The 24,773-nt window shown below is 47.7% G+C and overlaps 12 protein-coding genes across 12 annotated transcripts; 8 read left to right on the top strand and 4 right to left on the bottom strand.

Annotated features, from left to right (window-relative positions):
• Window positions 1-108: 108 nt before the first annotated feature.
• On the top strand, window positions 109-1,068 carry BT62DRAFT_249469 (uncharacterized protein). The gene is made up of 3 exons (XM_043180234.1): window positions 109-397; window positions 449-700; window positions 751-1,068. The coding sequence occupies exons 1-3, from the start codon at window positions 300-302 to the stop codon at window positions 839-841; spliced, it is 441 nt and encodes a 146-aa protein (XP_043037557.1). The 5' UTR covers window positions 109-299; the 3' UTR covers window positions 842-1,068.
• Window positions 1,069-2,608: 1,540 nt separating this feature from the next.
• BT62DRAFT_921348 (uncharacterized protein) lies at window positions 2,609-3,532 on the top strand (the record flags this gene model as incomplete). Its single annotated transcript, XM_043184295.1, has 5 exons — window positions 2,609-2,654; window positions 2,709-3,082; window positions 3,116-3,200; window positions 3,275-3,367; window positions 3,414-3,532. The coding sequence occupies 5 exons, from the start codon at window positions 2,609-2,611 to the stop codon at window positions 3,530-3,532; spliced, it is 717 nt and encodes a 238-aa protein (XP_043037556.1).
• Window positions 3,533-3,736: 204 nt separating this feature from the next.
• BT62DRAFT_934235 (uncharacterized protein) lies at window positions 3,737-4,900 on the bottom strand. Its single transcript, XM_043186694.1, has 3 exons — window positions 4,275-4,900; window positions 3,959-4,227; window positions 3,737-3,906 (listed from the first exon to the last, which is right to left on the bottom strand). Exons 1-3 carry the CDS (start codon window positions 4,435-4,437, stop codon window positions 3,778-3,780), a joined length of 561 nt encoding a protein of 186 aa, XP_043037555.1. The 5' UTR covers window positions 4,438-4,900; the 3' UTR covers window positions 3,737-3,777.
• A 1,028-nt stretch (window positions 4,901-5,928) lies between these two features.
• BT62DRAFT_952437 (uncharacterized protein) lies at window positions 5,929-7,716 on the bottom strand. Its single transcript, XM_043188234.1, has 5 exons — window positions 7,525-7,716; window positions 7,407-7,469; window positions 7,119-7,359; window positions 6,575-7,069; window positions 5,929-6,517 (listed from the first exon to the last, which is right to left on the bottom strand). Exons 1-5 carry the CDS (start codon window positions 7,535-7,537, stop codon window positions 6,166-6,168), a joined length of 1,164 nt encoding a protein of 387 aa, XP_043037554.1. The 5' UTR covers window positions 7,538-7,716; the 3' UTR covers window positions 5,929-6,165.
• A 1,415-nt stretch (window positions 7,717-9,131) lies between these two features.
• BT62DRAFT_921346 (uncharacterized protein) lies at window positions 9,132-9,745 on the top strand (the record flags this gene model as incomplete). The annotated part of the gene is made up of 3 exons (XM_043184294.1): window positions 9,132-9,170; window positions 9,298-9,689; window positions 9,712-9,745. The coding sequence occupies 3 exons, from the start codon at window positions 9,132-9,134 to the stop codon at window positions 9,743-9,745; spliced, it is 465 nt and encodes a 154-aa protein (XP_043037553.1).
• A 418-nt stretch (window positions 9,746-10,163) lies between these two features.
• BT62DRAFT_249311 (uncharacterized protein) lies at window positions 10,164-11,233 on the top strand. Its single transcript, XM_043180233.1, has 3 exons — window positions 10,164-10,737; window positions 10,792-11,034; window positions 11,084-11,233. The coding sequence occupies exons 1-3, from the start codon at window positions 10,633-10,635 to the stop codon at window positions 11,138-11,140; spliced, it is 405 nt and encodes a 134-aa protein (XP_043037552.1). The 5' UTR covers window positions 10,164-10,632; the 3' UTR covers window positions 11,141-11,233.
• A 930-nt stretch (window positions 11,234-12,163) lies between these two features.
• BT62DRAFT_921344 (uncharacterized protein) lies at window positions 12,164-13,873 on the top strand (the record flags this gene model as incomplete). The annotated part of the gene is made up of 9 exons (XM_043184293.1): window positions 12,164-12,207; window positions 12,277-12,286; window positions 12,337-12,530; window positions 12,588-12,720; window positions 12,810-13,047; window positions 13,080-13,203; window positions 13,255-13,397; window positions 13,427-13,531; window positions 13,740-13,873. The coding sequence occupies 9 exons, from the start codon at window positions 12,164-12,166 to the stop codon at window positions 13,871-13,873; spliced, it is 1,125 nt and encodes a 374-aa protein (XP_043037551.1).
• A 1,847-nt stretch (window positions 13,874-15,720) lies between these two features.
• On the top strand, window positions 15,721-18,147 carry BT62DRAFT_995521 (uncharacterized protein; the record flags this gene model as incomplete). Its single annotated transcript, XM_043190528.1, has 10 exons — window positions 15,721-15,766; window positions 16,007-16,152; window positions 16,196-16,251; window positions 16,691-16,802; window positions 16,940-16,960; window positions 17,098-17,174; window positions 17,208-17,396; window positions 17,448-17,482; window positions 17,539-17,770; window positions 17,825-18,147. 9 exons carry the CDS (start codon window positions 15,721-15,723, stop codon window positions 17,697-17,699), a joined length of 843 nt encoding a protein of 280 aa, XP_043037550.1. The 3' UTR covers window positions 17,700-17,770; window positions 17,825-18,147.
• BT62DRAFT_249216 (uncharacterized protein) lies at window positions 17,813-19,414 on the bottom strand. Its single transcript, XM_043180232.1, has 3 exons — window positions 19,296-19,414; window positions 18,583-19,244; window positions 17,813-18,527 (listed from the first exon to the last, which is right to left on the bottom strand). The coding sequence occupies exons 2-3, from the start codon at window positions 19,238-19,240 to the stop codon at window positions 18,133-18,135; spliced, it is 1,053 nt and encodes a 350-aa protein (XP_043037549.1). The 5' UTR covers window positions 19,241-19,244; window positions 19,296-19,414; the 3' UTR covers window positions 17,813-18,132.
• On the bottom strand, window positions 19,415-21,516 carry BT62DRAFT_1029979 (uncharacterized protein; the record flags this gene model as incomplete). Its single annotated transcript, XM_043178322.1, has 5 exons — window positions 19,415-19,858; window positions 19,917-20,093; window positions 20,192-21,284; window positions 21,332-21,390; window positions 21,448-21,516. The coding sequence occupies 5 exons, from the start codon at window positions 21,514-21,516 to the stop codon at window positions 19,754-19,756; spliced, it is 1,503 nt and encodes a 500-aa protein (XP_043037548.1). The 3' UTR covers window positions 19,415-19,753.
• Window positions 21,517-21,564: 48 nt separating this feature from the next.
• Window positions 21,565-22,230, top strand: BT62DRAFT_934227 (uncharacterized protein). Its single transcript, XM_043186693.1, has 5 exons — window positions 21,565-21,617; window positions 21,668-21,713; window positions 21,767-21,969; window positions 22,026-22,135; window positions 22,184-22,230. The coding sequence occupies exons 1-3, from the start codon at window positions 21,587-21,589 to the stop codon at window positions 21,879-21,881; spliced, it is 192 nt and encodes a 63-aa protein (XP_043037547.1). The 5' UTR covers window positions 21,565-21,586; the 3' UTR covers window positions 21,882-21,969; window positions 22,026-22,135; window positions 22,184-22,230.
• A 159-nt stretch (window positions 22,231-22,389) lies between these two features.
• Window positions 22,390-23,945, top strand: BT62DRAFT_1029978 (uncharacterized protein; the record flags this gene model as incomplete). The annotated part of the gene is made up of 4 exons (XM_043178321.1): window positions 22,390-22,798; window positions 22,876-23,193; window positions 23,243-23,722; window positions 23,833-23,945. 4 exons carry the CDS (start codon window positions 22,390-22,392, stop codon window positions 23,943-23,945), a joined length of 1,320 nt encoding a protein of 439 aa, XP_043037546.1.
• Window positions 23,946-24,773: the final 828 nt, after the last annotated feature.

Genomic DNA, 24,773 nt, shown 5'->3' with positions numbered 1-24,773 from the left:
ACCATGGAGAACTATCGGGGGAAGGAGTAGGACGTCCTTGTACGAGCCTCCGACTGTGTGTTAGGGTGATAGTATAGTCAGGCAGGTCTAGCGACCAAGCTTCTTCATACCCTTGTTCTCAATGCGTCAAAAGGATAATAAGCCGGAATCCCGGCACTGGGCGCTTAACTATATCTGACGTTAAAGTTGGAGGCAGAGGATGTCAATCGGGAAGAGGTTTTCAACGTTAGTTCGTTCAACCTTCCGAGAAGCAACAATCGCAGTTCTGAAAGGATATCCCGAGTCGGACTTTCACCCTTATGGCATATGCCCTAACAGTTATATTTGAATCCGGGTATCGATCCGCTTGTTCTTGCAATCGATCCACAACAGAACGAATGGCTTCATCAGACAAAACGTTTGTTTATTTCTCCGGATTGTACGTACGTTCTGACCCTGGCACTTCTAGAGAACAACCGACGGCCGCCGATTCGCCGGATGAGAACAAATCGGAGACGCCGGTCGTGGATAATGCAGCAGCAGCAGCGAGTAACGACAACACATCAGAGGAGAAATCTCAGCCCGGTACAGGATCTGGAACTCTGAACGAAGCTAGTACCCCTGGCGGCGAGGCAGCTGGATGTAATGCTGGACAACAGCTTGCGGCCGATTCTGATTCAGAGGAGGAGGAGGAGGAGGAGGAATGGGACATGTCGCGCATGTGAGTTTTTTGAATATCTCCTTGCGTTTGTTTGACCAAGGTGAACGTAGGGGATTCAGAGGACCCATTGGAATCCCTATGACTGGCGGTGGAGGCCTCAAACGACCCATGCAGAAACCCCGACCTAAGCCCTCTACTTAGATCGCCAAATCATTTTTGTGTACGACCCGATGGTGGAAGGAATCTAATATGAAATCTCGATAAGGCGTGAGCATTGACCAATGTTATGGTGCAACAAGGAGAGAGGGATAAAGAGTATGGATTGACATTTCCGGCAGTTGGGTTGTCCGTGTGCGCAAAACACCGGGACTCGGTGTTACTTTGAGCGAAAAGAAGCCAAGAGATTTAACGCGGGACCCGATACAAACGCGCTATCTTTTCTCACCCTGTTTTATTAACTTCCAAGCAGAACGTCGACATGAGCAACGTGTCCTGGTTGATCATTTGATCATCAAGAGGCTGCGAAACGAAATTCTCCGGACGGTAATATGACTTCAACCCCTGGTTCTGTTGGGCTGTCTGAGTGGCTCAAAGACTTATCATGGGATTGGTCTTCGTCTGCTGTCTTGACAGACTTGTGCCGGTGGTTTTGAATTATTTCTCTCCCAAATCTCTTCTAGGACGCCGTTGATGCATGTTGTTCTGAAATGCTTTATTACCAATCCAATCCTTCAACCTTCCGAAAGTTACTCGAGAATGCTTCAAAATCGTAAAAATATAGGCAAGCGGTCTGATCATGCACGAAAATCATCTTTAAACGGCGAGGACGGAAACGGCTTTGCGACCTCTCGGACTTCTTTTGATTCGAGTTGTGCTCTGTCCCGCAAGCTCCTGCCCGCTTTCCCATTCATAGTATCTGCCACAGAAATCTTGCAGAAATCGCGTTCTTGAGATCTACAGTGGGAAATGTATCTTTACCAGGTTGCATGCCCTCGTACTTAGGTCCTGCCAGTGTGTTTTTCCAATTGCCCCGTATCAGAAGTTCACCTAGCGACTCTATATTGCGTTGAGTTCTGACCCTCTGTATGCCATGCCATGTGAATCATTCCTCGATACCTTGGAAACATTGAAATTTCTGCCGGCCTCTGTATAGCGGAGGTTGTGACCACTCTTACTACGGACTTGTCGATTTTTTTCCGCGCAAGACGTATGTGACATCTACAGACTACGCCCGGCATCATCCTTCGTTTGACTGCGCCGTGTAATACTACTTATCGTAGTATTTACTGCAGATAAACGCCGCTCAGAAGATGATACTTGTCCTGTACGGGGGGGCACTTAACGTTCCGAGCCGTTCACATGCGGTCCTACATTGGTACATCGTTTTCTTCTTTAGTGGAAAGACTCACGTAGCTTGCGCATACGATCCTATCCCTCAACGGGGGGCTCACCTCTCTTCAAGGCTTTCATTCGTCGCCTATGACAAAAGCCGCTGTCGTCTAACTCCGACCTCGACGTAATGTATATCGGATCTTTTCGTCAATTCCCGTTCATGCGATTCAGACGGGATCCTACCCAGATGAAATCTGTATGAGTTGCTACAATGAAGATTTCTCTCGAGCGAGGCCTAGACTGCCCTTAGCTCTTTATTTGGCAGAGACCATTCCAAAGATGGAGGAGCTGCTCAATACGTTCTGCTATGAACCTTAGTGCTATGCGCCTTTCTGAAGATTTTGACCCGAATGCTTCTCGTTCAATTCAAAGGGATAAAAGAATCATACTAGTACTACTAATACTTGCGTATTCACAGGGAATCCATCTCAGCTCGGTTCGTCTACGGACATATTACCGCTATTTTTGTGCGAGTAAATATGGCATCTTTCTCATTTCTTTTCCACATGACTAGCTTGGTGAGAATGCGCGGGGCAAACACGGCGCCTCGCCTCAATCTTTGTCCTCCATATCGCAATGGTAGACGACTGTCGAGTACAAGTTCGCGACCACGAAATAAAAAGTAAACCCCCCCCCCCTAGTCGTTAGCGCGTCACAATATTCACGTTTCCGAAAGCGACAACTTTCAAGGTCCTCCTCTTCCCAGTCAACGGCGACCAGCCCCATCTCGTTGACATGGTTTTCAGCGAGGCTGGAGCCAAATCCCATCCGCGCGGTTTCTACAGTACAGCAGTCGACCTGCGAGGACTATACGGAAAATATACAGCAGGATATACGCGGCTGCTTAGATTCGATATCCAAGACCACGAAGAACCCCTCGACGGCCGGTACCATTTGTATTACAATATTAGTCCTCGTCTCCCTGTCAACCACGCAATGGCCAGAATCGTGGGTGTAGATCCTAAAAGACCTAGCTCTCGGCCGATGTGGAAAGGCGACGTTGTTATCATAAAGAAGCAGCCGGAAATGGAGAGCGAAGAACCCAAATCAGTGAGCTACCTCGATGTCTCCATGGCGATTCAGGGAATTGCGGAGAAAACGATTCGCGGGTGGTACAACTCGGATATGTGGGCGCCGAATGCAAGAATACAACACGAGTCTCTTGACTGTGCGTTTTCCTTTATTAGTTATGCTCTGCATGGTCCGGTTGACGCCGCTTTCGCGTGGTGCGCCTGTATACAGTCCATTTAGCAAATGAGGAGCCTACAGATCCTCGATTGAAGCTGCTGAAGGATTTGGGCACATACGAATTGGTGACGGACGAGAAAAAACGACGTATGTCGATCAGCTCGTGAAATATACTGCGTTGACAGGCCAACAGGAAAACAGGAGAAGATTTATGAGAGAGTCGTAGCAGATGGTGCACCTAAAATGAGCTTTCTCGCGAATTCGGGGCTGATATATTTTGTTCGTAGAAAAGAAGCGCCTCGTCCGGTGTGACAAATTCGAATCGAAGCTATGCGCCCGTTGTGGGGCTTCCGATCTCCCCACTAGATCCCAGTGCAGTAAGTGCAAGAAAGTATTCTATTGTTCTGTGGAATGTCAAAGACGTGATTGGGTGGAACACAAGGAACACTGTACTTGAAGAGAAAAGCCACGATTAGCAGCACTATTAATAATGTGCATATACAGCAGCATGATTGTCTTTTCATTAGAATAGTTTTGTAGTTGATAGACGACCATGTTCACTCAAGTGGGCCGGTCTCCATAAAGACGCTGGAATAGAGTAATCCCTCAAGACTTCCCTCCTGGAGACCGTAGTGCACCACATCTGCCTGTTGAGCCGGTGAATCCAATGGGTTAACAAGAGGCGGCTGTTTTGATTAGTTAAATAGGATCCTGTTCCCGGAATCATATAAACCTTACCTTTAGGATCCCAAAATGAAAATCCCCAACGATGTCCGCACCTGCAGAATCATTTGGCATCACGTCGGTGACAGCATCAAGGGGAGCCTCATTTGTGGAATAGAACACTTGGAAGGTGAGATTTCCCCAATCGACTTGCACAGCGAAATTATGCCATGTCTTGCTCGTGAAAAGTATAGTAAACAGAATGTTCAAATCGTGATCGAGCACTTTAAATGAGGTAGCATTCGGTGCTGGGACTACGCCTGTAGGGTTTGTGAATGGCGAACCTGTTATACTGTCAGAGATAATTTGCGTCATATCTTGACTGACTTACCGAGCTGAAGTCCGAACACATGCGACCCATCAGTTGGCTCGATAAAGACTACCTGATATTCGTGCGTATAGTTCAACGGATGACTCTCATCAGCTTTAATGGAGAAGTGAAACACCGACACGCCAGTGTCCATCTCCTCATTCAGAGCAGTCGCGTTTTCCATCCTTTTGGGCTATAAGTTCTGTCCGGCGAAACCCATACTGTGGCGAGGAACCTCCCGGAGTGAAAATCGACGTCCAGTCAATCGTTATAGAGACAGCTTGCTCCGTTGATGAGTAAGGGACGAAGCTAGTGTACTAGAAGTAGGTTATGAACTTCTGACGATGACGAAGAATATTGAATGCGATACAAAAGATGCACTTTCAAGCCCTTTGACAGCACTGTTCGTCGCCAAGAATAGTATCAGCAATCTCATGACTCCGATAGACGGACGCACATTGAAAAAGGACCTACAGATGTATCGAGAATAGAGTTGCTCATGCCAACTGGGACTCTGCCATCATAGAGAATGGTAGCAGACGCTCCTAGGACAGAGAGTATGATGTTGGCGAAACGAGAAGCCATTGCTCTGTGGTTTGTACCGTTCAAGACCTTTTGAACACGGATATATGTCGGGTATGGGAGTTCTTCGGCTTCTGCTTCCGCTGGTCGTCACTTCAACGCCTGATGTTGCAATTATAAGGCATATTGTACTGGCATGCGAGTATCGTTAGTTTTGATTCACATGTAAGGCAAACTCTATTTACTTTGTCGCCAGACTCACCACCGTGCGGGAAATCTTGTTGTATCTTTCATATTGTGACGATTAGTTCCTCGGAGTTCGTCCACTTACTACCGGAGGAAAGGCGGGCGTTGAATTGTGATTCACAATCTGTCCTTCGCTTAAAAACAAAGGTACTTGGCAATTAACAAAGCTCGGGCCATTGATACTGCATTCCTTCTGCTCGACAGGGAATCTGTGATGGGCAAGAATAATAGCACTCAAGGTCAAAGTAGTAACGTCACACCGGAATCATTGTCGTTACCTTCCATAGAACCAAATTCTCGACTGCTTGACGCTATTCCGTCTCTACGTAAAACTGTGACATTCAAAGTTTGAGAAATAGCATCTACCTGAAAATATGAGTTGTACAGAGAGGTTGGCGCATATATTAGCCTACTGAATCTTGCCATGCTGTATTAATGAAGGAAATAACACGAGTAGTGGCGGCAGTCGTCCTACTTGGATCGCGGATACATGACGGTTGAAGGTAGAGAAGTCGGCCTGAAAAACCGAACGAGTGTTTGTCTAACAACGATCACCCGTCCGTGTCCACATCCTAGCTAAATGATGCAGTGTAGATATAGTTCTCGCATATGAAGCCTAGCTAAGCATTGTTGATCCGATATTTGTGGGAACATTCACCGTCCAACTTGACCTCAAGCCCTTGCATCTATTTCGCCTTCTCCTTTCGCCTGATTACCATCTAGCCCTCCTAATAATTTCTTCCCTTTCGCAAGTTCGTACATCATGTTCAACATCCTCCTGCTCAACCCCACTGAATGGTCTTTGGTATTGCAGCAACCGAACTTGGGGCCAACGCCTGACCAGTATTTTCATGATAAGACTTCGAAATGTCAAGACTTCATTTGGAAAGAGGATCTTGACCTGTGTAGAATATTAAAATAAGTCTCCATTTCTGGTTGTAGCAAGGTTGGAAGATGGGTCCGAGATGGGCGGCGGACCACAGCTTGTAGAGATAGACAGAATAAATGTTAGAACTGATAAAACGACTATTAAAAAATAGACTTGGAACAAAGAGGGAATCAAATAAAAAGGAATAACAAGAGCGGAGAAAGGTATCAATATATAAGGACGCGAGGTCTTGAAATATTGGGGAGAATCCCAGTCCTAGGCCAACGGAATAGTGACATTCTTCCAATGGGCGTTCAAGAATGTACCATATTCCGACGCATCGCTCCACGCGCTATCATCGAAACTTGGCTCCTGGAACCCACCCGGCAATCCAATAATGGTCTTCCAAGTGTCATCAGTATAGAACGTCTCCGAACTCCCGTCATTGTACGCAATGAGGATTCCAGCGATGATCGCAGCAGGGCTCACAGGTGCGTCATTCTCCCCATCAACAGCGAACACGTTCACATCCGGATCCAAGTTAGGGATCGAATACGCCTCCATGGCGTGCCAATTGCCTCCAACCCCGACACTGTCACCGTTGACGAATAAAGTATAGTTGTTATCTCTACGGAAATAATATGTGAATCAGAGATAATAGATGGAGAAAGACGGATAGACTAACGCGCCGATAACTACCTTGCCACAAACAGCAGCCTTTCCGTACGGGGAAGTGATGGTGTCTCTGAAGGCCCTATGACCTACAGGATCTTGGCCCTTAGCATCGGTTTCATTAGTCCAGATCCAATAGGCATCAGTCATGTTGATGGCGGGCGGGAGCACGAACGGAGTGCCCCAAGGCGTCTGGGTTCCGGGCAACACCTTGACAGCTGCAAGCCACTCTGAGTCATCAAAACTCGGGCTCGTCCAACCAGTTGGCGGCACGGTTTGGAGAGTCTTCCAGGTCGTGTCAGTGACAACAGTTTCGGTAGTTCCATCTTTGTAGTCAACGAGGATCGTTGCGATGAGCGGTCCGGCGGCTCCTACGGTGTTGTTCACGGCAATGGCAAATTCGTTATCACTTTCAGGGTTCAGACCGACTGTATAGACAACAGTGTTCCGCCATCCTTCCCCCGTGCCAATCTCCACGCCGTTGACGTTGAGGGAGTAGAGGTCATCACTACAAGCGTGTGAGTTCAACATTCTTGTATTCGATACAAAAACCCTACCTAGATAGAATGATAGTTGCACAGACCGGGCATTTGGTACTCGAAGAGGGGATTCTCTTGCGGAATGGTCGCACTCCGAGGTGGGCGGTCGTCTCTCCCGTCCAGATCCAGGTCGAGTCGTCAAAGTTGAGTGTCGGAGCGACGGCGCGTGAATCCAGCGAACGAAGGTGTAACACATCTGAAGTAGCAACATTGGCAGCGACACCTGCAGTTATACTGGTGGCGGTGTCCGCAGAGATATCTGCGACACCGTTAGAGAGATTAATTTTCGGCGGCAGAATGTCTGACCTGGAGTAGATCGCAGCAAACTTCCGGCCACAACGCACAGAAAAGAGGGTAGCAGGAAAACAACTAAACAGTTGGTGAGCAGGGGTTCGTACTCGGAGATAGGCAAAAGAGTGTTCACCCTTGGAAAACATCGTAAAGTTGAGCACGATGAGTTAATTCACTATAACCCAAAACCTTTTATACGGAAGTAACCTCACAGAACTGGCATCAACAGGAAGACATTCACCAAAGCTGACAGCCAAAATTGAATGGAAAGTTGTCCAGAGGAGAAAGAATAGCTGCAGTCTTCGATGAATTATGTCTGTGTAATAATAGGTCGCAAATTGCAAGGATTCGGAAGCGTGAGCTCCGCCATAGGCGCCTGCAGGAACTAATTCTGTTTATGTTATAAAAGGGTAGATTATCCCTTTCAGACCACGAAAAATTTCCTGACTCTATCCCGGTGCTCATGTAAAACGACACTGCAGAGACTTATCGGGCAAACTCGAACTTGGAGCTGCTGATACTAAGTCAGAAAAGGTCTTGCCCAATTATTATTCCGCATGATGTAGGTCGGAGTCAGCTGAAGAAGAAAACACAGGAAAACTTAAGTCATTCAGACGAAAAGATATATTTAGCAACATCTCGCGTGGCTACAACTAGACGCCACGTGGAAACCTGGCAAATTTCCTTCCTTCTCCCTCCCCAGCATCCGAGTCTCGACTGAGGGCGCTAGAGTGGGTGTAAAATGACATAGCCGCGCTCAGAATTCCGTTTATGCATGATCTGCTCCCATATGGAAAATATTTAGAAGTGCCAAGCCGTGGAGCTTGTCAACTTGAAGGTGCATTTTTTCTCTTCCTTGCTTCTCAGTGTTCAAATACGCGCCTTCTAGCTTTGACAGCAGTAACTGAAATTTGGTTCATGTATCGTATTTTTGTTGCTCATGTTTGTGCTGGTGCTTAAAACTTATTATTATGCGTATAGACCTTTACTGGAACGATCCGGAGAATCACCGATCTTTTTTCGTTTTGACCGTGACTTGCCACTAGCTAGTCTTGAACTGCGACACGCAAAGCGCACTAGAACTGCTCTGTCTGCTATATGCCGCACCGACGTCTAGTCATCACGGACAATACGGAGAGCAACACGCGTGCCCATTCAGGTGACCATGCACAGACTTTGAACATCCTAGATGAGATGGAGTACCCGTTATTGAAAAACATAGATCATCGAAGCCTACCGGGAGAGAGATTTCGCCAATCTATGTACCCTTTGTGCAACTTGTCAGCTCAACGGTATGTTCGAGTCTAACATTTCTGGAATCTTTACATCAACAGAGGCTTCGACTTCTATGATAAGCGCGGGGTGCCAACTCAGCTTACTCATTCTCCGAATAGGAATCCGCAAATACTTTACGCTGAAAACAATATTAATGCGCTGAACTTTTTAGTGATGCACGCGAGCGGGCTGTTGCATTGATGAGGCTGCTGGACTAAAAGTTAAAGAAATTAGAATGATGAACTTAGGAAGGCCCTCAAGTTGGGACGGCCGCGGAACGGCCATCACAGTTTTCAGATTGCGCTTATATGCTGGCTTCAACTTTCCGAGTTCTCATCGTCTCCCCCCTCATTCCTCGTTTTATATCTTATTTTTGCTTCATGAATCTTAGAGGGCTCCGTAACAGTCGCGTGCGTTGCTTGAGCGATATGCTTTTCTGGTGCGGACTGCTGAACGAACTGGAGAATGAAGTATGACTTAACTGGTCATGACAAGTTGGAGAAGGTGCGTCGTATTAGGTCCAGCCTACAAGTCGTAGGACTGATGTACGTTTATGTTTTATTTCAGCCAGTAGCTGAATCTTCATATTCTTTGGCTGACAGCGGCGTCATGTATTCCTTCGTGCCAACAGGAAAGGATCTTGCCCACCCATGCTATGCTTTTCGGGGCTGAAAATGTGTGCTCCATTCGCTCCACCTTTGCCTGCTCAATCAAAAAGAAGCACTTGTATTTGCGACTGCAACTCATACAAGGATCGACGGCACTACCGTGGCTCTCTCGAATACCAGGCATCGACGAAGGTGTAGTATTGTATGCCGCAGGGACGGAGAAATATCTGACGCCTTGGCCACCTGAAAGTGCAATTGGCACGCATTTCAACTTCCATATTCCTCTCCAAACACATCTTCGTTCTACTCTACCAGTGTTGTGCGGTCGCCCGACCTTGAGGCAAAGTCAAGGTTGCGGGTCGCGAAACTTCGGGGTAACGGTTCCCAGTCGCGCAAAATTAAATGATCACTCCTGGTAAGCAACTATTTTGGTTCAGGCAAAAACCGGCGAAAATTATGGATGACAGATAAATGTTTGAGTCAGGCTTTTAAGCACAGCAAAATGAGCCGGAATTCCCGTCCATAGTAAAGCTGATGGATTTTGCTGTGGTCAAGGGGCCCTAGTCAAAATTTCGCCTCTATTCCAGTTGTTTCTCTTGCCGATTTATTATCCTCGACCCTGACTCTTGTGCTGTGGTTTTGTTTGTCTTCTATCCCGACCAAATCCCGACTGCTTTGTCACCATTTCGTCGCCTTATGGTCCTTGGATGGGCAAGATTGCGGTGGCGTGGGTAAAGTCATGTCTTTTGCTGCCCGTGTTGTAACTATGGTGACTTCGGCAACTATCGCGCGACCCGCATAACACTGTAACAGTAACACTACGCCCAATCCAGGATCTGTTCCCTTGTGCAGGTATCACTAAAACCTCACTTACAGAATGGCAATTATTTCCATCTTTCTGAAGCTCGGCGGTGGATACCGAGAATATAGCTAATTCGGCTCGACATAAACGAATGCACTCGATCTCGCTCCAGGTGTTGGCCTCTTTTCGACCCTCTGTCCCAGATGCTTTTCATCAACTTTCCAACGCTCGGCCATCAAGCGAACTCGATTGGATAATCTTTGATCCCCCTACCGTGTGATGTAAATCATACTTCGAAGGCACCTGCATACCCCAACAATGTCTTCCGCATCCGCGATGCTTGGACCTTGCTTTTTGGAGTTTTTCTGCCTTTCGCACTGCCGTACCACATGATCTCCGGACACCACGGTCGGGGGCCTCAGTCATTGGATATCTAATTCTTTCTAGCCTGAGGTAGGTTCGCGTTTTATCTTGGCGGTTTCAACAACCCGTGGTGTGGAGATCCGTATACATATATAAAGCCCTGTGCGTTAGCCTTGATCCCCCAGATTCTACAATGAAGTTTTTCTTCCTCTACATCCTTCCAGCGTTCGTCCTCTCCACCTTAGCCTCTGCTCAATACATATCTCCCACTGCAGGCGAAACAATCTCTTCCACTGACGTGAGTATTCACCTTTCTCTCGTCTTCGTCCCCTCACTTTTCTACACGTTTCAGCCTTTTAATCTCACATGGGTGTCTGGGAAGTACTTCAAAGAAACTTCGTTAAACATCACCGTCCTCTTCGCTAGGAGTCCATTCTCCAGCAGCCTTAACGGGGTAGTGTTGGTCGAGGGCCTCGTCTCTAACGACCCGGGTATCAAGACGTACTCTGCCGAGCTGGCACCCAGATACTTCTATAACGACAACGAAACAGGAGCGTTTGATATTATTATCATTGAAACCTATCAGGCGTATGGGGTGAGCATGAGGGTCTTTTTTGCGAATATGATTAACTTACGTTGTCAAGGGTGCTAACATCGCAACTGAACTGTACATCCAAACAGTCAACCTCGCTGGCCCATGAAATGCTTATAATTTGATGTTCGTTGGACGTATCTACCCTTTGAGCAAATATGGACAATATATACCCTGAAGATATTCTTTTCCTTCTGTTTCCTTTCTTGTTTCCATTGTATACATTTCGTATGGCTACGCACAAGTGTAAGTATCCGCGATAATGAAAAAATATTAATAAATAAATAAGTAAATAATGCTTGCTCTTCACTTACATCTTATCGGCCACAATAATGACGATTCTTCCAGATTCTTTTCGACTTATGTGGCGAGTCTAGTAAATGGCAGGCAACGCATACGCGAACTTCAAGTTGAATCGGTTTCAACCAACACAGAAGCATTTACTGTCACCGGTAATTCTATCACGGCTCGGAAATCGAGCTGTAGAGGGAATTTCCAGGATTCGCGAACGTTCGCTACTACGATAATTTAGGCGCCCAGGCTCTCATCGTATCTTTCTCTTGCATTGCAGTAGGCCGCGCTTCTTACCTTTGTTTCATGATACTCATTCAAAACATAGGCAGTCTACATACTAAGCCCTTGATGCATAATGATTGGACGCGTCATTATCAAACATTCATACAACGTTTGGTGCCGCGCCTGGAGTCACTAGTCTGCATCCGATTCTAGGATGAGAATGGCGCTCTAGTTCAAGCAAAGAGAATAATCTGTGTGTCTCTCGTCTGTTTGTCTCTCGTCTGTTTTTGTGTGCCGGTACTAAATCTATGGGTTGCAGGACGATGCTCATCACGAGTCTCCATCCTAAACGACGTTCTCTTGCATGGACACTTGAACTGGTCACGCGAGGAACTTTGTTTGTCACCATTCATCTTCGCTGTCATGGTTCTAATCGCAATTTCCGGAAAACTCTGACACTACAAGACACGCCTCTTGGGATTTTGCGACTGACAGCAAAGGAAGCTGATCATGGAGGAGCTCCATATTTCCTGTCAGTTCTGCAATCGTTTACGGGAAGCTCTGGCGGTATAAGAGGACTCAAGCATTTCTCAAAGACACCATCGAGCTCATTCTTATGGCGTTCTTCAAGGATTACCTCTCACTTGTTGACATCGCGAAGTACAGGCGACAAATCTATACCATCTAGTTTTACTCCTCTTACTCGCTATCTTGTCCACCGTGCTCCAGCCTGCGTCAGGTCAGATATACCATATTTTGCTTTTCCCCACCTATCTCATGGAAATGTAGCCAGTGGCGGTCTCTCTTCCGGCGCCTTACTGCCATGACTATTGGATGCACACGCCGTCGCGCCAGTTCTCGACTTTAGCCAGTCGAGCTACATTTGGACGGGAGAGCAGACAGGGTCTGCCCATACTGCGCCTCTCGGCATGCGTCCATTCCGCAGGGAAACCCCTTCTTCAGCCACGAAATGTCCCATTTGCGTGCGTGGTAGGTTTTTTGCATCGCCTACTATGTACATTGTACTCACACATATATAGAGACAAGTGTCCCATCTTCGTCAATGGTGGCCAAATCGGCACTGGGAGAAGTCCTCAGAACGGAGCCGTCATCTACACGGCTGGCCTGAACCCTGAGGGCCAGAACGTCTTCGCCATCGGCGTGAACAATACCGTAGGCTCCGCCGGACTCATCGCCACAATCCTCGTCGACTACACGGATGGCACAACCGAGACGAACATGCTGAAACGCAAGTCGTGCAGACTTGCTGGGCTACCATGGCTCTGATGTATGCGGAATATCCTTATCCTGAACCTATTGAGAAGGCCGTTGAACTGGTAATGTCAAGACATCTACCTGTACCCATTGTCAGCGACTCTTCCTGGAAGACGCTTAAAGCTGTAGCACCTGGAGGCTGGACAAGCCCGAGTTTTGATGATTCGGCTTGGACTGCCGCGGACGTGGAGGGACCTTCGAAGCCTCGCCCTGGGGAACTCCGCCGTTCCCACCTGCGATCAACATGGCGACCGCAGACTGGCTCCAGACAAATGAGAGTGTCTCAAGTGGGAGCCCTCCTCGTGGCCACAGACCCTTCCGCAAGACTTTCACTTCGCCGTATGGGAAAGCTGCCGTCTGCGGCACGGTCGTCCTCTCCATGTATGTCTCCTATTTTCCTTTTCCCTCATGGATTTTCATCATGCTTTCTAGGGAGGGCTCCTACACGCTCTACGTCAATGGTAAGCCTATCGGGACCGGGTCGGATTGGACAGCTATGCAGGCGTATTCGATTCTGCAGTTGGATCCGGGTGTGAGTGTTGTCGCTGTGGATGGGGAGAACCTTAGAGATGATAGTAGGGTCTATCTCGCTGCGGGTTGCTAGTTGCGTACAATGACGGGACGTCGGAGACGTACTATATTTATGGGTCGTGGAAGACGCTGAATGCGCTTCCTCCTGCTGGGTTCGAACGGCCGGATGCGGATGATAGTGAGTGGGTGGATGCGACTATATGGGCGGGTGGCCCTGTTGACGGAGGTGCTACTGTTCCGGATGCTTAGCTCTGGCGTTGCTGTGTTTCAAATGCTTGTCTCGTTTCTCCTTTCGCGCTTGCCATTCCTCCTTGGATGTCTGTTATATTCACCAAAAATCCAGTTGTTGCGACCATCAATAAGCTCTTGTAGGGAACGCTGTTCAGTCCCCTTGTTCGGCCGCGATTATATGGTAATGAGTACTGGAGAGGACGGATACAAGACAATTGTGCCTTTTGTTATCGCTATGCTGAGAACGAAAGAATTCGCGGGCTCGGCATTGTACAACACAAAAGTCTGACGATATCATCCATCAAGGAAAGGATACATTCTTAAGCGTTGGGGAACAGACAGTGCGGCGATACGCATCTCCGAGATGGTAGAAACACGGCAACTGGCATTCAGTCGCTGAAGTGTGAATTTGATCCAACTGTTTCGTAAATAAAGACTGTGAGGAAGTGGCCCATGTCCAATATCTCGTGCTGATGGACACTGAATTCTTTTGCTGATGGAAGCCAGTAAAGATCGATGACGCGGGAAGATCGGATGACTTGGTGAGAGGGTAGTAGTTCTCACTGCGACCTAAATAATATGACGTTATATGGTGGCAAATACGTAGATTTCGCGCATTCGGTTGTTGTGTTTGGTCATTGCCCTCTTCATTTGATATGAGTTGTGGTGTCCTGCTCTCGCAGAAGAGCTTTCCTCATTTATACCTGTCAAAACGTTCAAGGCCCGTCAATATTCCTTCGGTAGGATAATCATGGTCGTGAACGACGTCAAAGTTCCAGCTGATTTGTAAGTGAATTGTGTTACTGAAGCTGTACAGATTCGCACAGAGAAATGTAAAATGATTTTGTACTTTGGAGCGCGTCAGCTTAGCTTGGTTTTAAATCGGATTTCCTAGGCTAGGTCATTCAAGCGACAAGAGCACAGAAATACGGGAAGTTTCAGTACTATATTGGCGAGTTTTTGCACGAGTTACCAACTTGTTCGGAACGAAAGTAAACAACCTATCATATGTTGGTGTTCGTCTCTTCTTCGAAGGTCACTGTGGCTCCGAGTCGGTGTGGCGGTCCTTTGTGGGAGAGAATTGGTGTGAGTTTACGTGAGTGCATTGAGAGAGATCCTGAATCAAGTTATGGCATCCAAGGATATGGCCTTTCCGTATTTTGGTCGCTTAGTCGAGGTCGACAGAATCGTGGCTAAAGATTATCAGTGGCGGGAGGCGTGTAGGGGGAACTATTATTTACTCAATGACTCCCGAGTCATGACTCAGAATTGATAACCGTTGTCAGGAGCCGTGTGACATTTAGTCCTTTGAAGATTGAAACGTGTAGATACAGTTTGATGGATATGTCTTGACAGCCTCTAGAATCTGGTCAGGCTCTACAGCGCCCAGTTCAACCCCGACAGACAAATACACCTCCATGAATTCACAGCCAAATTGGAAGCAGAATCGAAGGCACTAAATTCAGGGTAGACACAGGCAGTGCCTGATTCCGGAGCATAATGTGCCATCGATAGCAGGTGTTATATCCTTGGTGATGGCGACCGGTAAAATTGCTGGAGCCCGAGTGGCTCTTGGGTGGAATATGTTTGAGAAAGTCGCCATTAAAATGAAAATATATTGGAACCATCACAAGAACCAACCGTCTCCAAATTCGAGGACCAGATCGATATGCTGGTTGTAAGTGGCAAGGATCGACCATAGAGGCCTGTCGTCCATTCCAGTCAACATGCGATCACGTGTACGAATTGATGCCAATTCGGCTCGCCCAATTCGGAGTTCCTTCTTTTCTACCACGACGGCCGCCTTGACTCGCGTTCCCTCCATTTGGGTTCTGCCTTTGTTCCTCGGGGCAGTCCGAAGATACAGCCTGTATGGCTTATTTTTTTCATCAGCCGACTGCCCTGAGTCCAGACTTGTCTGAAGATGGAAAAACCGTGATAGACGCTGGTCGATTGATCCTTTCGGACACGGCGCGAAAACATGAGGCAAACAAGCGACAACTGGTCCTCAAGGTATAAAAGCTTCGCTTTCTCTCTCTGGGTTCCCATCCTCTCTTGCCTTTGAGCAATGAACTATCATACTCAACGCTACTCTTGAGACGACGACGCCACCCGCCCTCTCGTCAGAGGACGTGGATGGCGATCCTCGTGTGTGGCTGCCTTTCCCCGCCACCCCTCTGTGGTAGGTTACCGACGTCGTTGCGAGCGAGCAATTCCCTCACTCTACACATAGTCATTGATTCTACGAGGTTCCTCTACGTAGAATCTACTTAGTGAACGTACTATCGGCGTCACAACTTGAGTGGCTCATCGTGCCACATCCGCGTCGATGTTATCATTAATCGGCAACATATGTGTACGTTCTTCCCTACCGCTTCTTCAGTTCGTCTGCTGATGCTTTCCTGGGTCAACGTCTCTCTAGGCCCTGGGAGATACGTGCGGTCGCTCTGCGACTATCCGGGTCACTGTCGGTTACCATATCGCTCCTCCTACTTGGCGAATCATGGTGCTCCTGATTTCAGTCGAGCGAACCCACCGTCGGGTGAATGGAGCGACTTGGTGACCAAGGTCAATCTCAACATGATCGGCTAGGCCATGGATCGGCACGCAGCGATGGGTAACGATACCCATCCATCTTCCCAATGAGGTCGTTGACCGACTCGAACGGTGAGCGACGTCAAGCGTCGTGGTAGATGCGTGCGGTCGTTTCGACGACTATCCTTGGCCATTGTGCCCTCTCCCTTTCGTGATCCGACGGCATTGATGACCCTTCCTTGGACAGGCCGGTCATCCGCCTTCGATAGGGCTGATGGCGGCCTTGGATCGGCATCCATCTTTCCGGCGACGTAGTGCTGAGTACATCGTTCGAGCAAGCGACCGAATCGGTGAGGAGTTTGTAGTCGGATCTCTCTGAGGCGTCGGCTGCTCCTCTCTTTCAGTGCCAATGGCATTGATTGAAATCTCCGCAGTGAGTTGTTATCTTTATCAGACAACTTTGATCTAACAAGGAGATTTCGTAGCTTCGGTTCGCTTTCTGCCAAAAAAAAAATGGTAGGTCGTCTTCCTGCCTGATTTCTGTCTCCGTTGTTGATGATTATCTTTTCAGAATTGCGCGAGGTCCTAAGACTCGCTTGCATCCTTCAAGACGGGGTGGGGTATTGAACGTTGACCACGGGATGGCAGGTGGTCTCCAATACACCCACCCTAGAAAAATAATGGTGCGTCACTCGGCGTCACGACTTGGACATGACGATATGACTGTTTTTCTTTTCAGTGATAATCACCAAATAACATACATGTACATCCCTCCCCCTCGTCTTTTGCTGCGGATACTAATGTGTATCCATTGTTCTAGAAATACCTGCGGACGAAGCAGGTATCAAAAGGAGTTTGGACGATTAATAATGCGTAGGCGTCGCAAGGCTGTCAAAATGCGCCGACGCGTCCAGTGGAAAGAGCTGAGTATACATTTATTCAACTCACCATTCTCTCGCCGTCTGACATTTTTTGCAGCATGCCATTCATATATTCCGACTTGCCATCCATTTAAATATCAGGGTCAATAGCGAGGCAAGACCTCGGTTTGAAAGGTACGCATTTCCCGGGGGATAAGACGGGGGCAGATGCGCGCTGCCTCCGTCTGGGTGCTCCCTTGCCGTGGGCCCCGGGCTTTCCACCAAACGCACCTATACCATCGCGTCCGGTTTGTCACCTCATTCCGGTTGGAAGTTGTCCGTACACAGAGAAGCCTTTGAAGGCTTACTCGCCGTACCGACCTTGCTTCTTTCCCTCCTTTCGATCTGGATAATCAGGTTGGTACGACTCTTTGCTGTGCTTATATTTATTGAAATCAGTTGTCTCAGTTCTGCCTTTGCTTTATTGGTGGTATCTTCCACGCGTATGTTCATTTATTACACTTCCTTCCTTCTGTCTCTCTTACGATTTTTTCCCTAGATCCTCAAACTGCGACATCACGATTTCACGACATTAAGAATCAAACACCTCAATCGAAGGTCGATCACATCTTTCGTCCAGCCGCTTACAAGCTAAACTCTGGCAACACAATATCGCTCACGTCGGCCGCCAAAAGTATTGCTATGTCAACCACCTTGTAGGCGAGTGAGTGCTTTCAATGAAACGCCAACATCATCACATCGAGTGAGCTCGCATCCCAAGAACAATAAAAGTACGTCGACCTTTTGTTTTGATCTATTCTTTATCTGATCGTGGTGCTTTTAAGGGACAGACAAACTATCAACTCTTGTGTGAAGTGCTCTATAAGCGAGTGATAGCCTCTGCGTGAGGCGCCAACACAACGACAATACGCAGTATTGTCCCCTGGGGGATAGAACGGAAGTGGGTGCGCTCCCCTCCGTTCGGGTGCTCCCTTGACGTGGGCCCCGGGCTTGCAGGCGTTGTACGGCTGCCTTCGGCGCTGTCTCGCCGTACCAAACGCACTTCGCACTTCAGCGCATCCTAGATATTAACTCAATGTAGTATTCAATTTGCATAAATTCTATCCATAATATATCAAAATCATGAAAGTCTTTAGTCCAAATCCAGCATATTCCCCTCTTCGTTCAACCAAGCTAACCGACCCAATGATCCATGTTGATGAGTAGCACGGGGGAGTCGCGAACGCACTGCCATCCCTACGAGCACGCAACTTTGTATGATGCTGTATCCAAGGGAAATCTGAACATGCAGCCGGGAAAGATTGTTCATCCACAAAGCATTGTCTAGGTCGGTCCAATATGGATGGTCTCTATCAGACAGAGAGGCATTGCTATCAATGCGGATTTTTAGGTTCCAGAGTGAGCTGGGATGGCTGAGTGTCTTGGCCCACCACTTGATAGAATGTATATAGTCGCGCCGCCTGTCCAGAACGAGGGTAAACGTGAGGTTGGAAACATATGGCATCTTGAGGGCGGGGAGTTCCTCATCTGCCATATCATGAATCAGCGATTGAAGAACACAAAAAGTATAAGATTAACGTACGCATGGCTATGCACCTGAATGTTATCTCTCTGGGTCGGGCAATGACAGGAGCGAGGTTAGCAAAGAGATCCTTCGTCCCCGGAATAGGATTGTTCAAGCCGGAAATTTCCAGACAATTCACCGACGACAGCGAAAAGGGGCGGTTTTGGGCCATCAGAAAGCGGAGGAGGGGCGTCGAAGAGTTGTCGAGATGAAGTGTTAGAGAACTGACTGATGGATTCAGTCTGCCTGGGATTCTGTTATACACTATGGGGAAGTCGTCGAATGTCACTCCTTCGATGGATATTATGGTGAGGTGGGAGTAGGAACTCAGAAGAGTAACAAATTCATTCTGGCTGCAAGTAACATTGTCTAGAAAGAGCTTCTTGATAGTCGGGAAGGACATAAGCGCTGTGTGGTACTCGGAGCGGTCTTCCCCGAAGGCGGACCACGCAACTCCATTGATGGCCATAGTTTCCACAGGCTTTTGTCCGCGTACGTCCGCAAGGTGCCGTAGCAAACGAGACAAGCCCCCGTCATAAACACCATTTCTTATCTTGCCGCAGATATAGATGCGGCTGATGTCATAAGTTACCCAATGTTGGCGTTCGCACATCTCAGTATAAGTCGGTAAGGACCGAAGGCGACGAGGTCCTATATCATGGAAGGGTTTGACCATGGCTCTGTATATACATTAGTCATCACATACCATGGGGAAAGAATTCATAACTTACAGGGTGTATATAAGGAAGAGGCTTCTTAATAGGTGAGGGGGTTGGAGAACGGGAAGTGTGAGATGGTCGCAAGAACCACTTGCATCCCTTTATATGTCGTGGGCGATGAATGAAGGCCACAGGGCTGCGGTCCGATACAAGACAACCAACAAAGCACAGTGACGGCCAAAGAGTCTGACAAAGGCTGAAGAGAAAACCATTGCTAGAGCTCTTTTGCTGAGCTCCGACCCCCTGTGGACAATATCACTCACTGCTAAAGAGATGCACACATGTGAATTGCAAGGTAACCAGGCGAAGAATTTCCTTGTACAAAGTTTGAAAGATCCGGTGAATTCCAAAAATTTCAGAGCCGAACATTGAATAAAAAGGTTCCGGGATCTTGCACTTGGTCTTGTTATCGAAACACAAGACAGTTGAACGGTCGAAGCACCGGCAGTGGGTGAATAGGAACATTACATTTAGATCCCAATTTCAAAGAAGGAGACTTTGTTGTTGCTGTCTCCGTCTTTTTGTAAAGGTGGCGGGTCGACGATGTCGATGCTGGCCATAAAGAAAAACAAGACCTTTGTATGTAGAGAATGACTAGCTGGTCAGCACAAAAGTTTCGGAATTAGTACTTACAGGGAGCCATTGAAACCATTGCGAGGCTACGCGGACAGATATCAATGCGTCGCTCTCAGACTTGGAGGTGCGCGTCAGTCGCCCGGCAATGCCAGCATCGAGTCCCGAAGGCGGTGCCGAGCACATGCCGGGTATGTCGTCTCTCGGCTCCTTCTCTGTTACTACCAAGAAAGGCCTCTGTATGTGCTCTAGTTACTCGAATATCTACCATTTGTCTTGGAATATGACTCTCAGTCGAAGATGAAGTCGCGTCGATCGTCGTTATAATATCTTACAATGAGGTTAATGTTACTTAAGCGGCAAATCCTTCGTAACGGCTCCAGACTTATCTCCCGTTGACTGTACATTTGCAACACTAGCGTCTGCAGAACACCGACGTGCTCATCCAGCATTTGCAGAATCGATGGGATGGGAAATGGCTGTGGTGAGGCCATGGCGATAGCTCGATTCTCCAAGCTCAAGTATGTTACCAAAGGTGGTAAGCGTTCGAGTAGGACAGAGCTCCATATACCACTACAGACATGAAGGTACTCCAACCGTGGGAGATGTCCGATGATGTCGTCCATAAAGGGCATGGAACGACATTTCAAATCTGCCTCGACGGTCAAACGACGGAGAAGTTTGAATTCCTTGAGAATCGGGGGAAGGCGTGAAAATAGGGTGTTCCTGATTTCGCGAGGCAATCGGAAGTCGAATCGTGTCAGAGTCGATGACAAGGAACTAATTGGGAGTGATAGTAGCAGGTCACCTAGAATGCCGGCATGTATTCCGAGCCTTGTCAACGGAGGTAAAACTGGGACTTCCGCATTCGAGACTACAGTCAGTGGTGCCGAAAGGCATACTTCTCTCAAAGAACGAAGAGAAGCGAAGAGATTGATCGTCTCTCGATCAATGAAGGAACTGCTTATGACGAGAGATTCAAGCGCAGAAAGGCTGGTCGCACAGAGCTGCCTGAGGACATCTGGCAGAATCATTTCTCCCAATGACCAAAAAGCGACATGGAAGGACCAGATGTTTCCCGGAGGGAGAAGGAGAAGCCAGTCATAATCTGCAGGTGTCTGAGGTGGGATGTCTGGCAAGGGATATGGTACAATTCTCAAGGACAGCGTGTGGATGTATGATCGTGCAGCCGCGCATGTCCGTAGTGTAGAGGCGAGTAGCGGAGCAGGGTATATGAACTGCAGGCTGGAGTACAGGCATATGCGGGATGGTTCAAGCCAGGTTTTACAGACAATTGCAGTGGATGCAGCGTCTGGTTTGTCCAAGCCTGATATGATCTTTTCAATGATCTCTGAAGGGCAAAGGTCAGCAGCCGAGGGCTGACGGGGATGATTGCACAAGTCGTTATTTTGGAGAGGTATTGAGATTCTATACTTTACGTTAGTTGCTTTCACTGCCGATTGCACGATGCCTACCGATGGTCAATGGCTCTTTGAGGTTGTGCCATATCTTTGGACCAGTGAATTATTAGAAACTAAAGATGTCGATGAATGTCAATTAGTATTTATTTTTGATTCAAGGCGAGACTCACAGCAAGGCTTGGTCGCAAGGCTCTGACTGAGTACAGGCTTGCGAGTCGTTGACTCAGAAGAATGTGCATGGTAATTTGGTCCACCCGTGGTAAGTCACAATGTCACACTTGTTACTCGTTCCTACTTTGATCATCATCCATGTCTGCCGCGTATTCTGTCGTTCTGGACCGTGAGAACTATGAAGCTTGAAGTTTGAACTTGAATAATTGGCATCAATAGGTGATGGAGAAGATTCCCTTCAATCCATGTTTCTCTGGTTGAAGAGGTACCTATCTCTCATCTGGATAGTGGTTCCTCGTTAATTGGTTCAACGTCTAGATGCCATACATGTCCTTTCGAGACATATTCATACCCATCATATATTTCATGTTCTACTTTGGCTAACGCTAGCACTACTAGTATAATCTCGTGTCTTACTGACGGAGCAGATTAGCGACGCTCTAGACTACTGGACAAAAACCATTTGGAACTCTGGCTTAACACAGGATGGCATATAACAATAATCGATTGCACAGTCTCCTGTATGTGGCGGCTGTTCGGCGTGTGTTCTAATATGACGGAGCAAATGTACCTACAGGAATGCCATCCTGCATGCTATAGCTTGTGACGCGAAATAGAACCGTTTTAAGGGTAAACGATCCCCCAACCAGCGGTTGGTTTTTTCAATCCAAGATTGGCAGCTCGATGGTTTGCCCGCTAGGATGTCAAAGGAACTTGAACTTATCTTACATATAGAGGACCGAAGTTACCATCGGGCTTAGTGTTTTCGAAGATGATCTCTGAGGGTAAGACATCGAACCATCGTTACGTTTATAGACCTAACCGGACGGTTACTAGCTTTTGTCCTCCTGCCAAAGTCATGCTACCTTGGCAACATTGGGCTGTGCTAGCCCACCCTTTTATTTCATGAAACGTATCAGCCGGATTTCCACACAAGAACGATGCTCCCCACTGAACTGTGTAACCTCGTCATCGACCATTTCCATGACACCAAGCCATCCCTCTTAACATGCTCCCTCGTCCGCCGCGTATGGGACTCCGAAAGTCATTTTCATCTCTTCCACAAGGTCCAGCTCTGTCGCGACACAGCTGATTCGTTCTTCCAGCTGTTCGAGAGCCCCCATGCTACCCTCGCTTCAGCCCATATACGGGAGCTTGATGTCGCGCAGAATTCCGTCACTAAAGGTGGAAGTGTCGCAGGCGATCTGCTTGATGGTCGGGCGTTCCAGGGAGTCTTGACTCGATGTCCTGCAGATGTCTTTGAGCACGTGCAGAAGTTGTCGGTGACCTGCGTTGGCCGGTGGACACTCACCGATGCAGAGAAACTGAGTATTGGACATCGATTCAAGAGTGTGACCGAGCTCCGGTCGTGGATGGTTGTTTTCCAGACGGATGAAGAGTTCCAAGCTCTGATCAATTCGATCCAGGCGCTGAAGTCTTGTCCTTGCGGGCGATATGGTTCCGGGCCAAGGATTCGGAGGAAGATCACTCAGACGCCAAGCACACACTATCAGCCAACTTACATACCATCTCGCTCAACGACGTGACCAACCCTCGTATTATACGCTTTCTGATCCCATGTCTGTCTCTCCGAGTATTCAAATGTCACTGTGTAAATTTTGGTAACTTTGGGCCGAAAGTGGCTAAAGAGTTTGGACGGCTTTTGTTATCTTCTGGCGAGCGCTTGGAGGAATTCGGGTTCACCATCCAGGCTGCAGCGTCCCTTAACGACGGTGTTGACCTTGGTGAGTCCCCCTACATATTCACTGACCAGCTCTCATATCCGATTCAAAGACATCGACCTCTCCCGACTTTCCAATCTTCGGCAGATCGCACTATGGATTGAAGACAACCAGTACCTCATTCCATTCCTCAAACGGCTCACCGAGTCCGACTGGTCGATTGCAACGCTAGAGACGCTGGGCATCTCCTATCTCTCCGAGCATGATCTGGATTCGGAAAAGCTCGATGAGATCGTCCAGTATTCCTACTTCTGTGAGCTCAAAGAGATCGAAATCTCCGTCAAGGTGTATTATGGTCTTGAATATATTGCGAAAAAGCGTGTACGATACGAGAGGCCCAATGATGGATCCAAATCCCATATTGAGATGGTGCACAGTATCACAAGGTTCATGGAGAAGTTGTCAAGTTGCCAGGCAAGGGGAATACTACGCCCAGCGGACGACTATTGGATTTTTGATAATTCAACGTTGTATGGGCAAGTCGACCGGCAGACGAGGAGAGGGCGGTTTTTGAGGAGGATTAGTGTTGTCGGTTGGTCGGTTGGTCGGGCGTTGAGCTATTCCATTGTGCCGTCTACACCCTCAGACTACCATAAATACGTTTTCGGCATAAAGTCCTTGATTTCTTTCATCTTTTCGCAGATTTCCTGGCCGTTGTTTCTTTTCTGTTCAGCGAGCTCGCAATTCTAGTACTCCTTCTGGCTGTTAAACATTTTGATGTCCTAGTCAAAAGCTTGTTTCTTATAGTGGTATAGAACTACACAAAAAGCAGAATTTGTGCTTGAGACCGTCCTCTTTCGGCAAATACCGCTTCTTCATTCACCGCAACCACCACATCAGCAACTGTGCGGACCACAAAACTGACGCAAGCTCTGAATTCACTCACACTGACAACGATGCGCATTCCGTGGTAGATGACACGCTCAAGGCCCGCGGTTTTCTACGGTGTATCTTCGGAGTCTCCTGTAATAATTTGGGAGGTTGAGAGGTAGGGATTAGACCGGGGAGGCCGAATGAGGACTCATATACACAGTTATTTTTACTTACAAGAGGGTAAGTTCAGACTTTTACTTTATATTGTACACTCATCCGAAACACAGTCTCTCTGAATGCTACGTGTTTGCAAAGAAAAGAAAATCTTTGAAAATTGGATGCCTCAATATTGACATCCCTCAAATTCATCAGTTACTGATGCTGGGCTTCCGATATATGGCAGAAGTCACTGGGGATCTGCATCGTCGTTCCAAGCCACGTGACTCTTTCTTTTCCTGTGCGTAAGACCAGCGCTTTAGCTGAGACAAAAAGAAGAATCCGTGCATTTCTTCCCTGCTATTTAATGCAGAATGATGCTGAGATAAGGACCAGTTTAAGTGTTTTCTGTCCTAAACAGCATGCTACATCGTGATCGTTGTATTCTGCTAATTTATATGAGCACGGCAGGTGCTTGAGCTCGTCGTGCATTGCAGAATCTTGTAAGTTACTGATATTCTTGACTAAGACCATCACAATCCTAAGCTCCAGACAGGAATCGCCGCAACACTGTTGAAGAGGCCCTAAGTGTGCATAAGGTGAGAATGGATACA

Source organism: Guyanagaster necrorhizus, assembly GCF_019112545.1.
Source record: "Guyanagaster necrorhizus MCA 3950 unplaced genomic scaffold BT62scaffold_19, whole genome shotgun sequence".
Classification (NCBI taxonomy): domain Eukaryota; kingdom Fungi; phylum Basidiomycota; class Agaricomycetes; order Agaricales; family Physalacriaceae; genus Guyanagaster; species Guyanagaster necrorhizus.
Note: the sequence above shows the minus strand (reverse complement) of the source record. Positions and strands in the feature narration are given on the sequence as shown.